The following is a 19156-nucleotide window of genomic DNA, read 5'->3' on the forward strand; positions in this document are numbered from 1 at the left end:
ATGGTGACAGTATTAGACATCATTATTAATTTGAAATTTTACTAAAATGATTTTGTTTTCAAACTTTATTTGAACTGCTCCCCAGAGCCCACCGGGATCAGCTTTGGTAGCAAGAAAGTCACAACTGACTTCGCACAGCCTGGATCCATACTGAGCAATGATGTCACAAATGACATCATAATTGTACAAACCAATTAAGCTCCATGTGATACTTGTCTGAACAAGGCTGCTTTCAGGGGTTTGGAACAATTGCATTATGCAGTGTACAGAGGATATTTTTGCATTTCAATTTGTAAATTCTGTCCATACCTAAAATGAAGTTATGGCACTTGGTTTGAACTAGGAAAATAATTAGGATTCAGTTTTCAAAAGGCTTCTTTTATGCATCTGAGTAAAACTTTTTTTGAAAACAGAGCCATTATTATTCATAAGATGGCATGTGGAGCTAGTCAGTGAGTGCAAGACCTTTTATGGTCTCCTACCTTACAGCAGATGCTATTTGCACTTCTGGCATTTCAGGTTTTTGCATCCAATATCTATCTATCTATCTATTTATTTATTTATTTATTTATTTATTTATAGTTTTTATATACCGGGAGTTCCTGTATACAATACATATCACTCCGGTTTACAAATAACAGTAAGAACTACTGCCGGGGGCAGTTTACATGGAACAAATCTTGGAACAAATCAGAAAGCTTGATCTAAATAAATAGTAAAAGAACAAAGCTGCCGGGGGCAGTTTACATGGAACAAATCTTGGAACAAATCAGAACACTTGATCTAAATAAATAGTAAAAGAACAAAACTGAGTTCAACTTTAAGCATTTGTTGACAAATGCACTCTTTCACACAAATATTGTTGGTCACTGACATAAAATCTAACAAATATAGAGCAATAGGATAAATACGTAGAGAGTCAATTTTTTTTTAACAGCAAACAGGATTATCTGCAGACTGTCACACCTTTTGTTTGATGGCTTGACAGCTAGCCAAAAATGAGTTTTGGAGCCACACGGATCCCTTCTTCAGATGTGACTTATGTTTAGGGATAGTTCTATGTGGCAGAGGTGGTCGCTTCAGGAGGCAAAAGTTTAGGGTTGAACTTTGTGCCGCCCCAAAATACCCCTACAGCAATTGCCTCACTTTGCCAAACAAAAATACCAACAAGCCAGCAGGGTTCCCATATTCTGCTGGCAAGAAAAGAGTTCTCTGTGGCAAACATCTTATTGGCATGCCGGTGGGGATCCCACGTCCCACCGGCAGGAAAACACACCTATACATAGAAACATAGAAATGACGGCAGAAGAAGACCAAACGGCCCATCCAGTCTGCCCAGCAAGCTTTTGCACTTTTTTTTTTCTCTCACATACTTATCTGTTTCTCATGGCTCTTAGTAACCTTTTTTATTCTATTTCCCTTCCACCCCCGCCATTAATGTAGAGAGCAGTGTTGGAACTGCATCTAAGTGAAATAGTTTAATTTAGTTAGGGGTATTAATCACCGCAATAAGCAAGCTACACCCATGCTTATCTGTTTATTCAGACTATGTAATTCAGTCCTTGTTGATTGTTGCCTGAATATAGATCCACCTTTCTTCATTCCCCGCTGCCGTTGAAGCAGAGAGCCATGCTGGCTATGCATTGAAAGTGAAATATCAGACTTGCTCCCCTGCCGTTGAAGCAGAGGGCTATGCTGGATATGCGTGAATTGTCAAAATTTCCTTCCCTGCCGTTGAAGCAGAGGGCTATGCTGGATATGTGTGAAGAATCAAACTTCCTCCCCTGCCGTTGAAGCAGAGAGCTATGCTGGATATGTGTGAAGTGTCAAACTTCCTCCCCTGCCGTTGAAACAGAGAGTTATGCTGGATTTGCGTTGAATGTGAAGTATCAGGTATTTTTTTGGTTTGGGGTAGTACCCGCCGTAACAAGCAAGCTACTCCCCTGCTTTTATGTGGTTGCAAATCCTTTTTTCCACATTTCCTCTTGCCGTTGAAGCATAGAGCAATGTTGGAGTCGCATTATTGAATAAGGATATTCATCTCCAGGTAGTAGCCACCATTCCCTCAAGCCACCCCCATGCCTCTTCTCTTCATTCACATCCTCTAGACTTGATGGATCCACAGTATTTATCCCACGCCCCTTTGAAATCCTTCAGTTTTGGTCTTCACCACTTCCTCCGGGAGGGCGTTCCAGGTATCCACCACCCTCTCCGTGAAGAAATACTTCCTGACATTGGTTCTGAGTCTTCCTCCCTGGAGTTTTAAATCATGACCCCTGGTTCTGCTGATTTCTTTGCAACGGAAAAGGTTTGTCGTTGTCTTTGGATCATTAAAACCTTTCAAGTATCTGAAAGTCTGCCTTGGTGCTCACACTGGCCCTAGGCCAGGCCCTGCCAGTATGAAAAGACATGGTGGCCCTACTCTGGAGAAGAACGGCTGGTGGGGAGGCCATTCCCCACCATCAAAAGGAGACCTGGTTGCTCTGCCCGGGAGGACATTGGTTGACGGGGAGGCTGGGCCCTACCATTAAAATAAGACCCAGCAGTTCTGTTGGGGAGGATATTGGCTGCTAGGCAGGCTAGATCCCAACAGCCAAAGAAGAGCCAGAACCACTGAAGGAAGAGGGTTGGGTGATTGGAGGAGACTGAGAGAGGCGAGGATACAAAATTTGGGTGAGAGGAGAGTGAATGGGAGTGGAGAGATTGACTGGAGCGGAGGCGTGAATGGAGGACAGGGACTGAGAGAGGGAAGTGTTGGGGAATGAGAGGGAAGGGAGCTAATAGAAAAGACGTGTAAGAGCAAGGATGTAATGAGTAGTGAATGGAGGGGACAGAAATGTAGGGAGTTTGTGAGTAAGAGTATGTGTGTGAGGAAAGGAGCATGTGAGAGAGCTTGTGAGTAAGGGAGGGAGGGAAAAAGCAGAGTGTGTAAAAGGAGGAGGGAGTGAGCATGGGAGTAAGGGAGGGAGGGAACGAGCAAGTGCGTGAAAGCAAGCAAGAGGGAGGGAGCAAGCAAGCATGTGAGAGTGAGGGAAGGAGCAAACCTTTGAAAGTGTATGAGTAAGGGAGAGAGGGGAGGGAGGGGAAGGAGGAAGCAAGCATGTGAGTAAGAGGGGGAGGAAGTGAGCATACAATTATGTAAGAGGCGAGGGAAGGGACGGGCAAGTATGTGAATGTGTGTGAATAAGAGGAGAGGGGGAGGAAATGAGTGAGCATATGAGAGTGTGTGAGTAAGAGGAGAGGAGGAGGAAGTAAGTGGGTTAGAAAGAGAGGGGAGGAAAGGAGAGAGTATGTGAGTAAGAGAGAGAGAAAGGGCAGAGGGAGAGAGCATGTGAGTAACCAAAGGGGAGGGAGGGAGAGACAATGTGAGAAAGAGAGGGGGACAGAAGGAGAGCATGTGAGAGAGAGAGATGGGAGGGAGGAAGAGAGCATGTGAGTAATAGAGGGGGAGGGATGGAGAGACCGTGTAAGAGAGAGGGGGAGGACAGAGTGTGTGAGTAGGAGAGGGAGGGAGAGAGAATTGAAATCATCGGCTCAGTGTGCAGTGGTGATCAAAAAAGCAAACAGAATGTTAGGAATTATTATGAAGGGAATGGCAAATAAAATGGAGGATGTCATAATGCCTCTGTATCTCTCCATGGTGAGACCGCACCTTGAATACTGTGTGCAATTCTGGTTGCTGCATTTCAAAAAAATATATAGTTGTACTGGAGAAAGTACAGAGAAGGGCTACCAAAATGATAAAGGGCATGGAACGGCTCCCCTATAAGGAAAGGCTAAAGAGGTTAGGGCTGTTCAGCTTGGAGAAGAGACGGTTGAGGGGAGATATGATGGAGGTCTACAAAATTATGAAAGCACTTAATCGGTTAAATATGAAATGGCTATTTACTCTTTTGGATAATACAAGACTAGGAGGCACTTCATGTAGCAAGTAACACAAGAAAATTATTTTTTATTCAGCGCACAATTAAGTTCTGGAATTCATTGCCAGAGGATGTAGTTAAGGCAGTTAGTGTAGCTGGGTTTAAAAAAGGTTTGGATAAGGGGCAGTTCCTAGAGGAGAAGTTCATAAACTGCTGTTAATCAATAGGAAATAGCCACTGCTTGTTGCCAACATTAGTAGTATGGGATCTATTTAATGTCTGGGTACTTGCCAGGTACTTATGGATGTGTGTGCACATTCTTTTAAAATCTAAACCATGGCTTTTTAATTATTGGATGTTCTATTCATCACCTGTTTTAAAATATTTATTCTCTTTCTTAGTTAGGTTTTTCTAATATGAACGTTTTATATATTTTTTATTTTGTTTAATATGAGGAATGTTTCTGTTTTTCCATTGTTGCACTACATATGGTGTCCAGCTTGTTGCAGTTTGTTTTTTGTCTGCATATTTTTAATTTTTACTTTATTTATTTATTTATTTATTTATTTAATTTTATATACCAGCAACCGTTTGCACATCGTGCCGGTTCACAAGTAACTTACAACAGAAAGTATATAGGCATAGCCTTTACAGAGAACGGTCTCTTTATTCTGCATTTAGTGAAGGTCTTCCTATATTCTGCATGTGTGACTAATTGAAGTATTCTGTTAGCTTGTATGTTCTATGCAGAGATCTATAGCAGCTTGGCTTGTTCTGTTTTCCTAATAGGAGGTGTATTGGTGTTTTAGGGGCTGATGTAATATTTGCAGTGTTGCCTTTTCATTGTGTGCTGATAATTAGTGCTATTTTGGTATGGGAGGTTTACTGTATTGAAACTGTTGTAGTTCAGTTTATTCATGGCTTTCAAGCTATCACCCAACAGGCCTAATACTACATGGATTCCAAGTGTTTTGGTTGTTTTTTTTTTTTTGCAGGGTTTCTGGTTGGCACCACAGCAATGTATGTAAATTATAATATATATTTTGTGATATTTTTATCTCAGAAGACTTTACTTTGAATGTCCTTTTTCATGTACACTCTGTCAGCAGAAATGCATACATTTTGAATGGAAAGGGTCAAGTTTGGAGGAACAAGGCTGTAAGGTTCACCTAGGGGCCTAATGTCCTTGCACTGGCCTTGAGAGTGTGCAACACACATACCCCTACCATTCACTATCCCACACTTCTCCAAAGTGCACATTATGAGGAAGGATGAGAGATAAGTGGTAGGATTGCTGGGATTGTGGCAGGATTGCCAGTTTCCTAGAAATATTATCACTGACACTCTATTTGCCACTCTTCTGAGAATCCTGCTCCCTGCTTCCCCCCCCCCCCCCCCTTCCCCAGCATTAAATCACCAAATGGGCCAAACTCTAATGGGAACCCCCCTCCCTTTGCTTCTCATTGATTTGACCCATTCTGGGCCAGGGGGCGATGCCATGTCATCCCTGGCCTCAGGCAGCAGATTACCTTGAGTTGCCCCTGCTTATGTGGTCTCAAAAGTTCGTCCCTCTTCTGAGTAATTCTCATGGTTGTGCATATTAAAGTTATTCCAGCCTGCAAGGAATCCAGATTTCTCTAGGACCAATATAAGTACCAGTACTCTGCACCTACCACCAGGCACAAGCAGTTTTGGTGTAAAGAAGCAGTGCCTCCTTATATTATTAATACATTAATACTGGAAATGGACCAGTAGCTGTTAATTATATAATATAATAACTCATTGAGACAGTCTGGATACAGAAGCACAGACAAGGGTTAGGGAAGGCTGCCTGAGGCGGAGAAGACTGAGAGAAAGATGCAGATGTGTTTGGGCGGGGAGAGGTCTAAGAAATGACAGCAATTAAGAGCTATCAGGCCAGTCAAGTCTGACCAATTTTCTTGCTATTCCGTGCCACAGACCACAGTTCATCTCCATCTTTCCCTTCACTTCTTCACAGTTCGCGGATCCTCTGTGCCTATCCCAGGTTTTCTTGTATTCTGGTATGGTTTTAGTCTCCATCACCTTTCCTGGGGGTCTGCTCTGTACATCTGTGAAGAAATATGTTATAATGTTATGCTTGACTCTATCCCCCCCACCCATGGAGCCTCATTTCATCACGTCCTGTTCTAGAAATTTCTAACTGCTGAAAACGGTTTGCCTCATATGATTTTTGTAATATTGATTTTTGTCTTATTCTCTGCATGTGTTGATCTTCCTCAAACCTGTTGTGACGAATGCAGAAAATACATTTTAATAAGTTCATATTAAAATAATTCATTGCATACAGGGTCAGACCAAAAGTCCATCCAGCCCAGCATCTAACTTGTCTCCCGAGGTGGCCAATCCAGGTCACAAATATTTGGCAGGATTGCAAATAGGTCCAATCCTTCTTGATCATACAATGGGATAAGTAGTGGCTTTCCTATCTACATAGCTAATAATGGGTTATGGACTTTTCCTCCAGGAACTTGTTTAAATTCTTTTTAAACCCAGCTGTACTAATCACTTTCACTACATCTTCTGGCAACAAATTCCACCGTCTGAGCATTGAGGGAAAGAATACTTTCTCCAATTTGTTTTAAATGTGCTACCTACAATATTAACTTCATGGAGTGTCCCCTCGTCCTAGTACTATTTGAAAGGGTATTAACCATTCTCTATTTACCATTCCACTCCACTCATTATTTTATAGACCTCTAGCATATCTCCTCTCAGTTGTCTCTTCTCCAGGCTGAAGAGCCCTAACCTCTTTAGCCTTTCCTTGTGAGGAATTGTTCCCTCCCCTTTATTATTACTGTTGCCCTCCTCTGCACCTTTTCTAGTTCCATTATATCTTTTTATGCAATGGGGCAACAAGAACTGCACACAACAATTAAGGTGTGGTCACACCATATATCGATGCAGTGACATTATGACACCCTCCATTTTATTTTCCATTCCTTTCATAATAATATCTAACATTCTATTTTCTTTTTTTACTGCTGCTGTGGGCTGAGGATTTCAAAGTATTATCCAAAATGATTCCAAGATCTTTTTCCTGGATGCCTAATATGGAACACAACATATAGTTTGGATTATTTGTCCCTATAAGTATCACTTTCCACTTGTCCTCCCAATCAGCTTGTGAACTAACAACTTTGAATAAATTTTGTCGTCTGCAAATCTGAGCAGCTCACTCATCACTCCCTTTTCCAGATCATTTAGAAATATAACAAAGAGAATCGGTCCCAGTACAGATCACTGAGGCACTCTACCCTTCTTCAGTAAGAAAAATGACCATTCAGTCCTACTCTCAGTTTCCTCTCTTACACAGTTAACAATCCACAATAGCATACTGCCTCCTACTCTATGACTTTTTAATTTCCTGATTCTCTCATGAGGGACTTTTTCAAATGCCGTTTGAAAATCCTCTTGTGCATTATTTTTACCTTTGAGATATTTGAATGTCTCTATCATAATTTCCCGTCTCTCAAGTTGGAATAATTTCATTCCATAGTTTTTATAATAAAAATAACTTTTCCTAATAGGGATGGTAAATTTAAAAGGAGCTCATGTACACCCATACAGTACACAAGATTCATGAACCCTTGTGCTGTGGTAAGGTTGACACAATCTACCGGGAAGGTTCCATAGGTCCTCACCGATAGCTGGTGGAGTAGTGGGTGGCAGGCAAGAAGGGTCAGTATCCGGGCAAAAGTCAGAGGCAGACTGCAGGCAAGAATAATCAAAGTCCAGAATAGGGTCAGATCCAGAAGTTAGTCTGAGAGAAGGCAGAGGTTACAAGGAGAAGGACTGAGACGGAAGAGCAGGAAGAAGGCAAGGCTGGATAAGATGAGGCAGGCTAGACTGGAGAGACGAGACAGGCTGGGCTGGAGAAACGAGGCAGGCACAGTATCAGGAACGCAGGAAGAAGCAGCAACTCACACCGCACTCATGAAGCAGGCAATCTGTGGCTGAGGCATCTGTTCATTGCGGGGCTGGGGTTTAGATATCCAGCCACGTGATATCATCTGTGAGCACCAGTTGCAGAGGTTTCTGCCGCGGGGCCCCTATCGTCTGTGGGGAATCCTAGAGGCAGCATGATGGCGGTGTTTTTGCCACCATGAAGAGGAGTGCATTGTCGGCAGTTCTCAGGGTGAGTGTGCTGGCTCGCAGGATGTCCCATAAGCCGGCGAATGTAACACTATGGGCCGGATTTTAAAAGGGTTACGCACATAAGGTACGCGCGTAACCCTTGTAAAAACCCCCTGCGTGCGCAAGTCCCGGGGCTTGCAAAAAGGGGTGGTTGGGGGCTTGGCCAGGGGGCACGGTTTTGGATCGGGGGCATGTGGGCGGTCCGGAGGCATGGCCAAGTGCCCCGACACAGCGGCCTGTGTCGGGGCCTGCTGCGCCGGCGCACGTAAGTTACTACTGCCCGGAGGCAGTAGTAACTTTTCAGATAAAGGTAGGGGGGGGGGGTCTAGATAGGGCCAGAGGGGTGGGGAAGGGAGGGGAAGGTGTGGGGGAAGGTGTGTGGGGCAGCGCGCGCAGGGCTCGGTGCGCGCAAGTTGCACAAATGTGCACCCCCTTGCGCGCGCTGACCCCGGATTTTATAAGATACGCGCGTAACCACGCGTATCTTATAAAATCCGGCGTACTTTTGTTCGTGCCTGATGCACGATTTTGAGGAAATCACTGAAGTTGTTGGATATATGAATTCATTCCATTCAAGATATAAGCACAATCATCATGTCTTTCCCCCTGATGGACTAGTTCCGAAACCTGGGCATGTTGGGCGACAGCAAGCTAAGTAACCATGGGTGAATTAAAGTTACATATGATTCAAGTCTATTTAGACATTTTATAAAAAATATCATATATTGGGGTGAGTAAAAATAGAGCATATACGAACTGAAGCAACAACTTTTGGTACAAGAAAGTAGAAACTATATGTGAAATGAAACAATTTTTACATGGCGATTTATTAAGAAATTTAAGGAATGTATCCATCAATTACAACGTGTACACTTCAAATGATATAAAATTTAAAAAAACAAAATGTATTTTGTGGCACTGCACCTGGATGGCATCTTCATTAATGAACTTATGAAACTACCACTTTTCATCTCTCAGATATTTAGAGATATGAGCAGATAAAGCAGTGTTTTCCACGGATGTTTTTCATTTTATTAAGTGGGTTATTTGTTTTTTCACTTTTGTTATGCTTTAACCCTCTGAGTGGAGATTTTTTTTTCAGTTTTGAAATCTTATATCCTGCACGCAAGTACACACAAGTTATAAAATAGGCCTTGCAAGTGTACGTGTGCTCCTAATTTTAAGCATTTACGTGAACAGCTGGGAATTGTCAGCATTTACAGTACATGCACATGTGAAGACATTTTAAAACAGGCGCGTGTGAAGGAAATGACCAGTTTAACCAGTTTGACCATTCTATATCTAGGTCATCAAGACTCTCCTGGTTCTTTAGCCTGCATTTCCCCTCAGTTTACCCAAACCCCTCAAGCACTTCATATGTAGCTAAAAATACTTTTATTCAGACTTTCACCTGATCTATAGCGGAAGTATATTTGCACATATCTTTTGGCCCCGCCCCGGAATGCCCATGACTTGCCCCATTCTGCCCCTTTTTTTTTTTACTCAGTGCGAGATATTCAATTGCGAGATATTCACGTATCGATACTTGTGCGCCTATGTACGAGGTTTATAAAATAGGTCAGACGTGAATGTGCGAGATGCGCGCGCATCTGTACTTTTTGGCGCACACATCTCTTTTAAAATTCACCTTATACTGCATACCAGCTCCTAAAACTATGGCTTAGTACAGTGATACTGCAGGATTTTGCACTTCTTGACTTTATGAGAAGTAGGAGTATCTGGAGTTCCCTCATTTTTATGCCCAACATAGTGGTGCGGGGTACATTGAAATTTAGGGTTTTAGTTTTTGCAAGTAGGATAGAGATACCTGTTCCCATTTAAAATCTGTATGCTCAACTAACACAGATATGCATGTCTTACTTGATGACGCTCTTCATGGAATGTCTGGTCAATGCAGCAGGGAATAGTAAAAGTACTGACCACGTTAATGACACTGTCAATATTTATTTATTCTTTTTTAGGTTCGGAGCATGCAAACATCACTGGTCCAGGCACAGCAAACACGTTACTTTACCCACAGCTAAATTTATTAAGGGTGGGAGATTCTTCAACAACCACGTAAGTATAATATTTTCAAGAATGGTCATTATTTACTGCTCTGCTACTTAGCACTGTATCTCTGTGCATTTTTCACACTTAAGTTCTAAATGTATTGATTGATTTACGGAGCAGTAGGGGTGGGAAGAAGTAAAAATTTTGTTTTTCTGTTTCATTTTGGGGGAGAGGGTTTCCCACAAATTTTGTTTCATTTAATGTTTATTTAGTTTAAGATAACAAACATTAAAAAATAAACGAAAAAAAAAAGAAAGTGGGCCTCCCAAGCCTTTCTGTCCTTACCACCCATCCCTCCCACCGTAAAAAATGCTGGGACCAGGCTTCTCCCTAGCCCCCTCTTAACCGGTCTGGGGGAGATCTGATGATGAGGCCTAGGATCAGGCTGAAGCCTCGGGCTTGCCTAGGCCATGGTAAGTCACCGTGACCTTGGCCTAAGCCCAATGCTGGGGCCTAGACCAGGGCCTCAGACTCCGCCAAGGCCCAGGCACGAAGCCAGGGCCAAGTCCAGAGGCCTGGTCCCAATGCTGGGGCCTTGGTCTAGGCCCAAGCCTCGTAGTGTCATCCTCTTCTTTCTTTTTCTTTAAAATTACAGTATTTGCATGGGACAAAACGGAGTTAATTAACTCAGGTGCTTCCCCAGCGTCTCCCTCTTCAGCGTAGGTCACCATTTTCATTTAAGGTAATTAACTCTAGCGCTTCCCCAGCAGATGCCATCATTTTAAAGAAAAAGAAAGAAGATGATCCCTCAAGGCCTGGGCTCCAGTCTTTGCACCTGAGCTGAGGCCAAGGCCCAGGCATCGGAACCCAGGCTCTAGACTGAACCCCGGCCTTGGGCCTGGGCCCAGGTCTTGGCTTAGCCTGAAGCCAGGTGTCGGGATCCAGCCTCTGGGCCAGGCCCCAGCATTGGTTCAGGGTCTTGGCTGAGGCCTCCATGTCTGGACCTAGGCTCCAGATGTGCCCTGGGAGTCGTAGGCCCAGGCGTCAGGACCAGATCTCTGGGCAGGGTCCCGGTGTCAGGACAGCCTCCGGACTGGGCCCTGGCATCGTGCCTTTGCCTAAACCGAGGCCCCGGCCTTAGGGGTAGGCCCTGACTTCGGGTCAGTGCTTGGCTGCGATATTGGATCCCATCAAGTAAGTGGGGGGCCGTAGCCTAAGCCTAGGTGAGGCCCCACCCATAGGCCCAGGCCCAGGCTCTAGTGTCATGCTTGTACATAGGCCGAGGCCCTTGCTTTGGGCCTCAGCCTATTCCCTAGGTGAGGCCCTGGCCTCAGGCAGGGGCCTAGGCCCGATGGATAACTTTTGTGTACTTTTTTGTTGTTTATAAAACAAAATGTGAAAACCAATAACATTTTCTTTTAATCGTTTCGTTTTCAGAACGAAATGAGACAAATTAGGAAATTTCATTGTATTTCCTATTTCTTTTCTCCCACATGCACATCTATACAGAGCAATATATATAAAGTGGGATGTTTTACAAATTTATCACCTCATTACCTTCAGCATCTTTATGTGTTCAAAGATTTATCTCTCCTTTTGATCCCCCAAGAAATAATTTCTTATTTATATTTGAATTTCTTTTCATATATTTTTTATACCCAGTCCTAGCAAAATAAACAAAAGCAATCTCTGGCAATGAAGGTCAGCAGAGAGCTTGAGTATTTTCCTCTATAGTAAATGATCTGTACTTATAGTGAGTACATCAGACAGGAACTGGAGGGGGTCATAAAAAGGCTCTACAGCCTTTCATTCAGTAAGGACTCCATAGATCTTATTCAGAAACTTTACACATTCTATGCCTATGGGGGAAAACTTTACTGAATAAGACCCACTGAGTGTCAGCAAAAAGGATTTTTCTGTGCAGAACTTAACTAAAGTCAGTGGACTCAGTTTAGACCTTGGACTCTGGCAAATAGCATCAGCATTGATGTGATTTACTGTGGGTGCCAGAAGAGGCTGAATCAATCAGTCAGACTGACTGATTCGATCTTGTACTATGCATAAATCTTCCCTTTGTGGCGAAGACACAGCCAGAGCCCAAGGCTCAAATCTTGGCTCTTGAAATAAATCCGTATGATTACTGGAAAAAAGCAACAGAGATCAGTAAGTGTGTGCACAGACTTTTCTTTTTTCATTTTTTTTTTCAATTGTTTTTCCATTTATTTAAAATGAAAAATAAAATGAAACAAACAACAAATGAAATTTGAAAAACAAAGAAATAAACAAAACCAAAGGAAAAACAAAGAACAATTTTGGACCCCTGTAATCCCCTCAGTCCCTCTGACCACATTTTACATTCTTCACGGGACAGGAGTGATCCTTGGTGGTGTTCTTAGCAACGGCATTGTTTCACATGAATGCACATCCCTAGAGATCAATTAGCATGACGTGCTGAGAGCAACAGAGCTTATTTTTGACATGCTGATATATTACAAGAGTAACACTACTGAGTAAAATGTGGGTTACTACAAGATATCACCACAGCCATTTCTCAATTAACTTCTTACTGCATATGACTAGAAAAATTTTCTGTTTACAAAGAAACATATGAAAACTCTTTCCAAGAATCTGGAGCAAAGTTAGAAAAGTTTGTCCATGTTAACTCGTATTGCTGGGATGGAATTTCAGAGGTATTCATGAAAATAAATGTCAATAAAAAAGTGCGACCTTTTTATTGGATTAACATAATCCCTTTATTGACTAGCTTTTGGGAACTAACACTCCCTTCCTCAGATCAAAACTAAGAAGAGACAGAGCACCTCTGAATAGAGTCAGTCTGATGCTCTCTATATATGTACCCAGGGGCGGATTGGCCTATTGGGGGATTGGGCATCTCCTGGTGGGCCGGTTGCTCTAGTCACGTGGTCTGCCAAGCAGACGGGAACTTTGAATCGGGCTGGGTTTTCGGGAGGTGGGTTGGGGTTAGAGGTGGGTATCGTTACAGACACATTCAGAGGTATTCATAGTAAAATTGACATCAGTAAAGAATTATAGTCCTTATGTAAGTGATGAAAAGTCTAACAAGAGGAGTTCATTTGTACACTGCAGTGCGTATGTGGCCTTTTTGCGCAACGCTTTTAAAATCTACCTCTAAATGTGCAGGTCAGAGGAAAGGTTGATGTTGCCTGAATATGCTCATTAATTTTGTTTTGACCTGAAGAAGGGAGTGTATCTCCCAAAAACGAATCAAGAAATGGGTTTAGTTCAATTTTTAAAAAGGCAGCACCATATTTTTTTTTCTGTTAATTGGGTTTTACAGTATTTCCACACATTCAAGTGGATGAACACAGTAACCATGCTGCTTTATCCAAGGAGCATTCATAACATCTCATATTTTTTTTTATGCTAGATTTGCACTGGACACACGCAGATATGGTCCAACTGCCCCTTCAGGTTCTCAGTATGATAATGTGAGTAAAAGGTTTCCTTTTGTCACTATTTACTTTTGACTGCAGCATCAGGTACATGCTGGAAGCACTCTGTTCAAGATATAGTACATGCAACAAAGTGGAAATACATGCCAAAGAGCTTGTAGGATCACTTGTACTGAAGAATAAAATGCCGTTTGGCAAAGGGAACCGTCCTTGAGGCACAATGGACAGAGTTACAACTAGACATTTTAGCGTTGAGGGTTGGCAAGCATATTTGAAACCCCCACCCCCACCCTGAGCATCACTCCTCTTTCCCGCCATCTCCACTGCTCTGATCCCCAGTCCTCTTTGTAGGAATCCTTATAGGTAACCTTTCTAGACCTGTAGGGATGTCTACACTCTTTCCCCTCCAATCTGGATGGTAGGAAGAAAACTGCACTCTTCCTGGCTTTTTATCCAAGACCGGCCCATACTTGCATTTCAGTCAGTTTTCTGCCCCACCCCCCGTGGATGACATTTATACTGTTCCATCATTTTAATAAGCCTGGCCCTTAGTCCTACTGAGTTTCAAAGCCATACGTATGAAGACAGGTCTTTATTCAAGTTAAACTGTGATTTTTTTTTTTTTAATAGAGGTGTCTGTGACCTCTGTCCAAAGCCGGAATGAAAAATGGGAAGCACTTTTCTCTTCTTCATCCAAATGCAGGGAAGAGGGAGAAGAACCATAGAAGGATTACGTGAAGGCTGCCCGTTGGAGTTACTAAACATTGTTCTCCTCTTATGCCTCTTCATTTCCTTTCATTTTTTTTGTACCATTCTTTGTCCTTCATGTCAACACCTGATTTCTATATATTGCTTTTTTATATTTATCAACAGCTTCTCTTTAAAATGAAGTGCAGAAACCAAGCTCCCGCAGCTCCTGGGTGCTCTGGTGCACCGTCTATGACCTACTCATTTCTAAACACACTACATTAGGACCCAACCAGGATTTCTCGCTATGAGTGCTGTAAAAATATGATGGATTCTGACATAAAAGGCATGGGAAGAGAAATTAGTTTTTAATTTGACAGCAGATGTAGGCACAGCTATGGTTCATTATCAATCAGTCCTTTGCTTCAGCTTGGTAAGCAGTGATCCTGCTGTGTGCAGTTGCCTGCTCTAATCCTTTTCCTCCCCCATCATTGGCTGTGAGCAGTTAAATGGTAGAAAAAGATCATTACGGCCTATTCAGCCTGCCTATCCACACCAACTACTCGGCTTTACGATTGCTACCATTTCCTCAGAGATCCTGTATTTATCCCATACCATCTCGAACTCAGATACTGTCCTTGTTTCCATCACTTCTATAGGGAGGCTGCTCCTTCCATCCACTATCCTCTCTGTAAAGAAATATTTCCTTAGATTACTCCATTCCCTTTCACTCTCATTGCATGACCCCTTGTTCTAAAGCCTCCTTTCCATTGAAAGAAGCCTGCCTCCTCTGCATGGAAACCTTGAAGGTATTTACATGTGTCTATAATATCTCTCCTATCTACCTTTCTTCCAGGGAATACATGTTTAGATCTTTAAGTCTACCCCATTTGCTTTAGAACGAAAACCACTGTTCACGGATCAGTCCAGACCGTGGGTTGAGCCTCCTGTCCAGCAGATGGAGACAGACAAAAACTGAAAGGGTATCCTATATCAGGACAGAGCCTGCCTTGCATCCCTTCAGTATTTCTCTGTCTCCAGCAGATGCAGGCAGCTGAACCTGCGGCTCCCTTCCTTCTCTCATTTTCTTTCTACCTGTGAGATTTTTCCTTCTCCTGTGTTGTTGTCTATCAGATCAAGCAAGTATTATCTTATTTCTGTAAAAAAAAAAAAAAAGATTCAAAACTCATGCTTTGGGAGGGTGTTCTGTCTCCCCGCTCTTAGGGGATCCTAGGGGGGGTTTGCCCCTTGTTTTACAGCCTAGGACCCCTTTCCCGGTGACCTGCTTGTCTGCTGGGGCGATACTGGTGGTCCAGTCACTCCCCCTCCTTGCCTGTGCTGCCTTACAGTATTTAACAGGGAAGCTCAATTCCCCTGCCTTCACTTAAGTTAAAAAAAAAAAAAAAAAAGTGAACAATTGGAGGCAAGAGACAAGCGAATTCAGCACCTTTTGTGCACGGATAGCAGCACAGCAGGGTTTGTTCGCCTGCCTCTGCTATTCGGGCAGCACAGCTCGGCTGATTCCCTCTCCCGCAGCTTTTCTGACCTGATTTCATGCCGCGATCCAGTGGCTGTCTATCCTGCGGGGAGCCTGCGATTCGGCTCTCCCGCGATGGGGAGGGTCCCTCCACGGCTGCAACAAAATCGACGGCCCGGGCTCGTCCCCCCAAATGTGTGACTAGTCCGTCGTCTTCTCAGAAAACCGCGGGAACGGTGGCCATTTTGGGGGCGGGATTTTCTTTAGACTCCGGTCTGCAGGGCTCAGGAGAGCCGGATTTAGCTATTTCACTGCCGGATTAAGGCCAGTTAGAGCCCCGGAGGGGGATTTTGATCCTTCTCCCTCCCCCCTCCCCCCTCCATGCCCGGCAAATCCAGACGTTTTTGCACATAATTTGTGCTTTTAATGCACAAATCATATCTAGCTAGTTTACAGGAACAGGATGACCCTTCACCAGGTCCCTCCCCAGCAAAGATCCCTCTGGTGCCTGCTCCGCAGCCCCCTCCTGTACCGGATGTGCAGGGCTCGGTGAGGGCCAGGGTGGTGCCGGGCTCTTCGGCCCCAGACCCTCCCACATCCGGATGCAGTTCCTGATCCTGATCAGGAATGACGGTCCTGGGTCCTCGCTCGAGGGTAACGACCCGCGTATTCTCCATTTGTTCCAAAGGAAAGAGCAGGATCAAGGATATATTGGGGTGATGTTGGTGTATCCTCGGTCTCGGCGGTGCGGGACAGGGCGCTGCCCAGATATTCTTGGAGGCCGGCCGGTAGCGGAGGACAAAATTAAATCGGGTAAAGAACAGGGACCACTGGGCCTGCCAGGGATTGAGGTGCTGGGCGTGGCACAGGTGCTCTAGATTCTTGTGGTCCATGTACACAACCACTGGGTGTTGAGCCCCCTCCAGCCACTGGCGCCATTCTTCGAGGGCCATCTTTATGGCCAGGAGTTCTTTGTCTCCGATACCGTAATTTCATTCCGCAGGTGAAAATTTCCTGGAGAAGTAGGAGCACGATAGTGTTTTACCATTACCAGATACTTGGCTCAGGACAGCCCCGACCGCCACGTCGGAGGCGTCGACCTCCACCACAAACTGGCGTTGGGGATCCGGGTGGTGGAGGCAAGTGTCTTCCAAAAATGCTTCCTTCAGGGCCGCAAAGGCCTGGTGTGCTTCTGGCGACCAATTCCTTGTGTCCGCGCCTTTTCTTGTAAGTGCCGTGAGAGGAGCCACCTTGCTAGAGTAGTGCCTATAGAAGTTGGCGAAACCTAAGAATTGTTGAAGCGCTTTTACTCCTATAGGTTGAGGCCAGTCTCGGATGGCAGATACCTTATCTGGGTCCATCCTGAACCCTGTAGCTGAAACAATGTAACCCAGGAAAGGGAGTGACTCTTGCTCGAAGAGGCATTTCTCCAACTTAGCGAACAAGCGATTCTCCCTCAGAATCTGTAGTACTTGCCTGACGTGTTGACGATGATCCTTTAGATCCTTAGAGTAGACTTCCTATCATAACTATAAGGCACCGGAAGCATCTACTAGATGAATGTGGATATATGCAAGAGCAATTATATACAGAGTTTTGAATTGTTCAATTTATCAGTTCTTTATTGCTTGCTTGTTTTACGGTCGTGGACCCTTGGGCCAACTGAGACGGTGGATGGTTACTGTGGGAACCCACAGGAAGTGTCACAGCCAGGAGGCAGCGCTGAAGAGATTCAGGAGAAGACTTCATCACTGGAAGCCCGAGGTCCCCCCAGCAGGAGCCCGTAGGAACCCGGGCCTCTTGGACTTAGGCGGGACCCTATGCGACCAAGGATCCAGGCAGGGTCCGGAGAGGTGGACGAAGAGGACGGCTGGGCCCAGGAGGCTGGAAGAGTCTTCACCCTCGGAAGCCCACGGCTCCCCCGGGAGGAGGCTGTGAGAGCTTGAGCCGCTGGGACTTAGGAGAATCCTCTGGGCCAGCGAGTACCGGATACCTGAGGTGGTGGAAGGAGGTAAAGTCGGATTCCAGGATCGAAGCCGGGTCAGAAGCCAGAAGTCGGAGATCCAAAACCAAAGCCAGGGGCAGAAGCTGAAGACAGAGTCGTAGGACGGAGCCGGGTCGGAAGCCAGAAGTCAGAAGTCAATATCAAAACCAGGAGCAGAAGCCGAAGACGAGTCAGGAGACGAAGCTGGGTCAGAAGACAGAAGAGACGATCCAAGATCAACGCTGCAACTCAAAACTCAGGAACTGAGTGAACCTCGTTGCAAGTTGAGGTACAGCTGCAGCTGCCGGGTTTAAATGGCCTGGCAGCGTCTGACGTCATCAGGGGCTGTTCCCAGGTTTTCCCGTGTTGGCCCCTTTAAGTCTGAAGCCCCGGCACGCGCACGTGCCTAGGGGGCGGGGCCAGCTGCAGATTGGCGCCGGCGTCTCCCTAGCAGGGAGGACGCCGCGGAGGGCCGCATCTCCGGCATGGGAGGCCAGAAGGAAGGCGTTCCTGCGGCCGGATCGGCCGCGTGGTAAGTGTAGGTCCCGGGGCACAGCCCGGGACAGTAACAGCTTGACCTTATACTGGTTATCTTTATCTTTATCTGCTTTGATAAAGTTTATACTGAATGGATGCAGGATAGGCTCTGTTCTGATATAGGATACCCTTTCAGTTTTTGTCTGTCTCTGTCTGCTGAACAGGAGGCTCAACCCACGGTCTGGACTGATCCGTGGTACTACAGGAACGAAAATTAGCAGGTAAGAACCAATTTTCCTATCATTTTCATAGCCATCCTATGGACCAACTCCAACCAGTTTATATCCTTATGAAGATGTGGTCTCCAGAACTGCATACAGTATTGTAAATGAGGTCTCACTAAAGACTTATGCAAGGGCAATATCACCTATTTTCTGATGACCATGCTCTCTTTATGCAACCAAGCATGTTTCTAGCTTTTTCCATCTGCTTGGCCACCTTAATATCATCAGGTATTAACCCACTGATCCTGCTCGTTCATGCTTAGAAGAATTTCATCTCCTATACTACCTCTCCCTTGGGTTTTTTTGTATCCTAAATGTATAACTCTGCATTTTTTTAGCATTAAATGTTAGTTGCCAGACCCTAGACCATTCCTTGAAATTCAAAAGATCCTTCCTCATGTTTTCCACACCTTTCTGGCTGTCTACCCCATTACAAATTTTGGTATCACTGGGAAAAAGACAAATCTTTTCCAATAATCCTTCTGCAAAGTCGCTCACAAAAATGTTGAAAAGAACCGGTCCAAGGACCAATCCCTGTGGCACACTACTAGTAACTTCCTTCTCCTTGGAATGAACTCCATTTATCACTATACTTTGTCACCTCCCCACTAAATCAGTTTCTAAGTCAGTCAGTCAGTCACTTTAGGGCCCATACCAAGAACGCTAAATGTATTTATGTCACCTATGCGCAACCATGTCTAAGGCATTTCTGAAATCCAAGTACACTACATCTAGCACTGTCCCCTGCTCCAACTCTCTGG

General features: G+C 44.6%; 1 protein-coding gene across 3 annotated transcripts in view; it reads left to right on the plus strand.

The window, feature by feature from the left end:
• The window catches only part of TOM1L1 (target of myb1 like 1 membrane trafficking protein), an 89162-nt gene that overhangs the window by 44489 nt on the left and 25517 nt on the right, over positions 1-19156 (plus strand). For all 3 annotated transcript variants that reach the window (XM_029600675.1, XM_029600674.1, XM_029600676.1), the window contains 2 exons: positions 10022-10118; positions 13462-13522. In XM_029600675.1, the coding sequence (XP_029456535.1) occupies positions 10022-10118; positions 13462-13522 (158 nt within the window). The remainder of the gene's footprint in view (positions 1-10021; positions 10119-13461; positions 13523-19156) is intronic.

This window comes from Rhinatrema bivittatum, chromosome 4, assembly GCF_901001135.1.
Source record: "Rhinatrema bivittatum chromosome 4, aRhiBiv1.1, whole genome shotgun sequence".
Lineage (NCBI taxonomy): Eukaryota > Metazoa > Chordata > Amphibia > Gymnophiona > Rhinatrematidae > Rhinatrema > Rhinatrema bivittatum.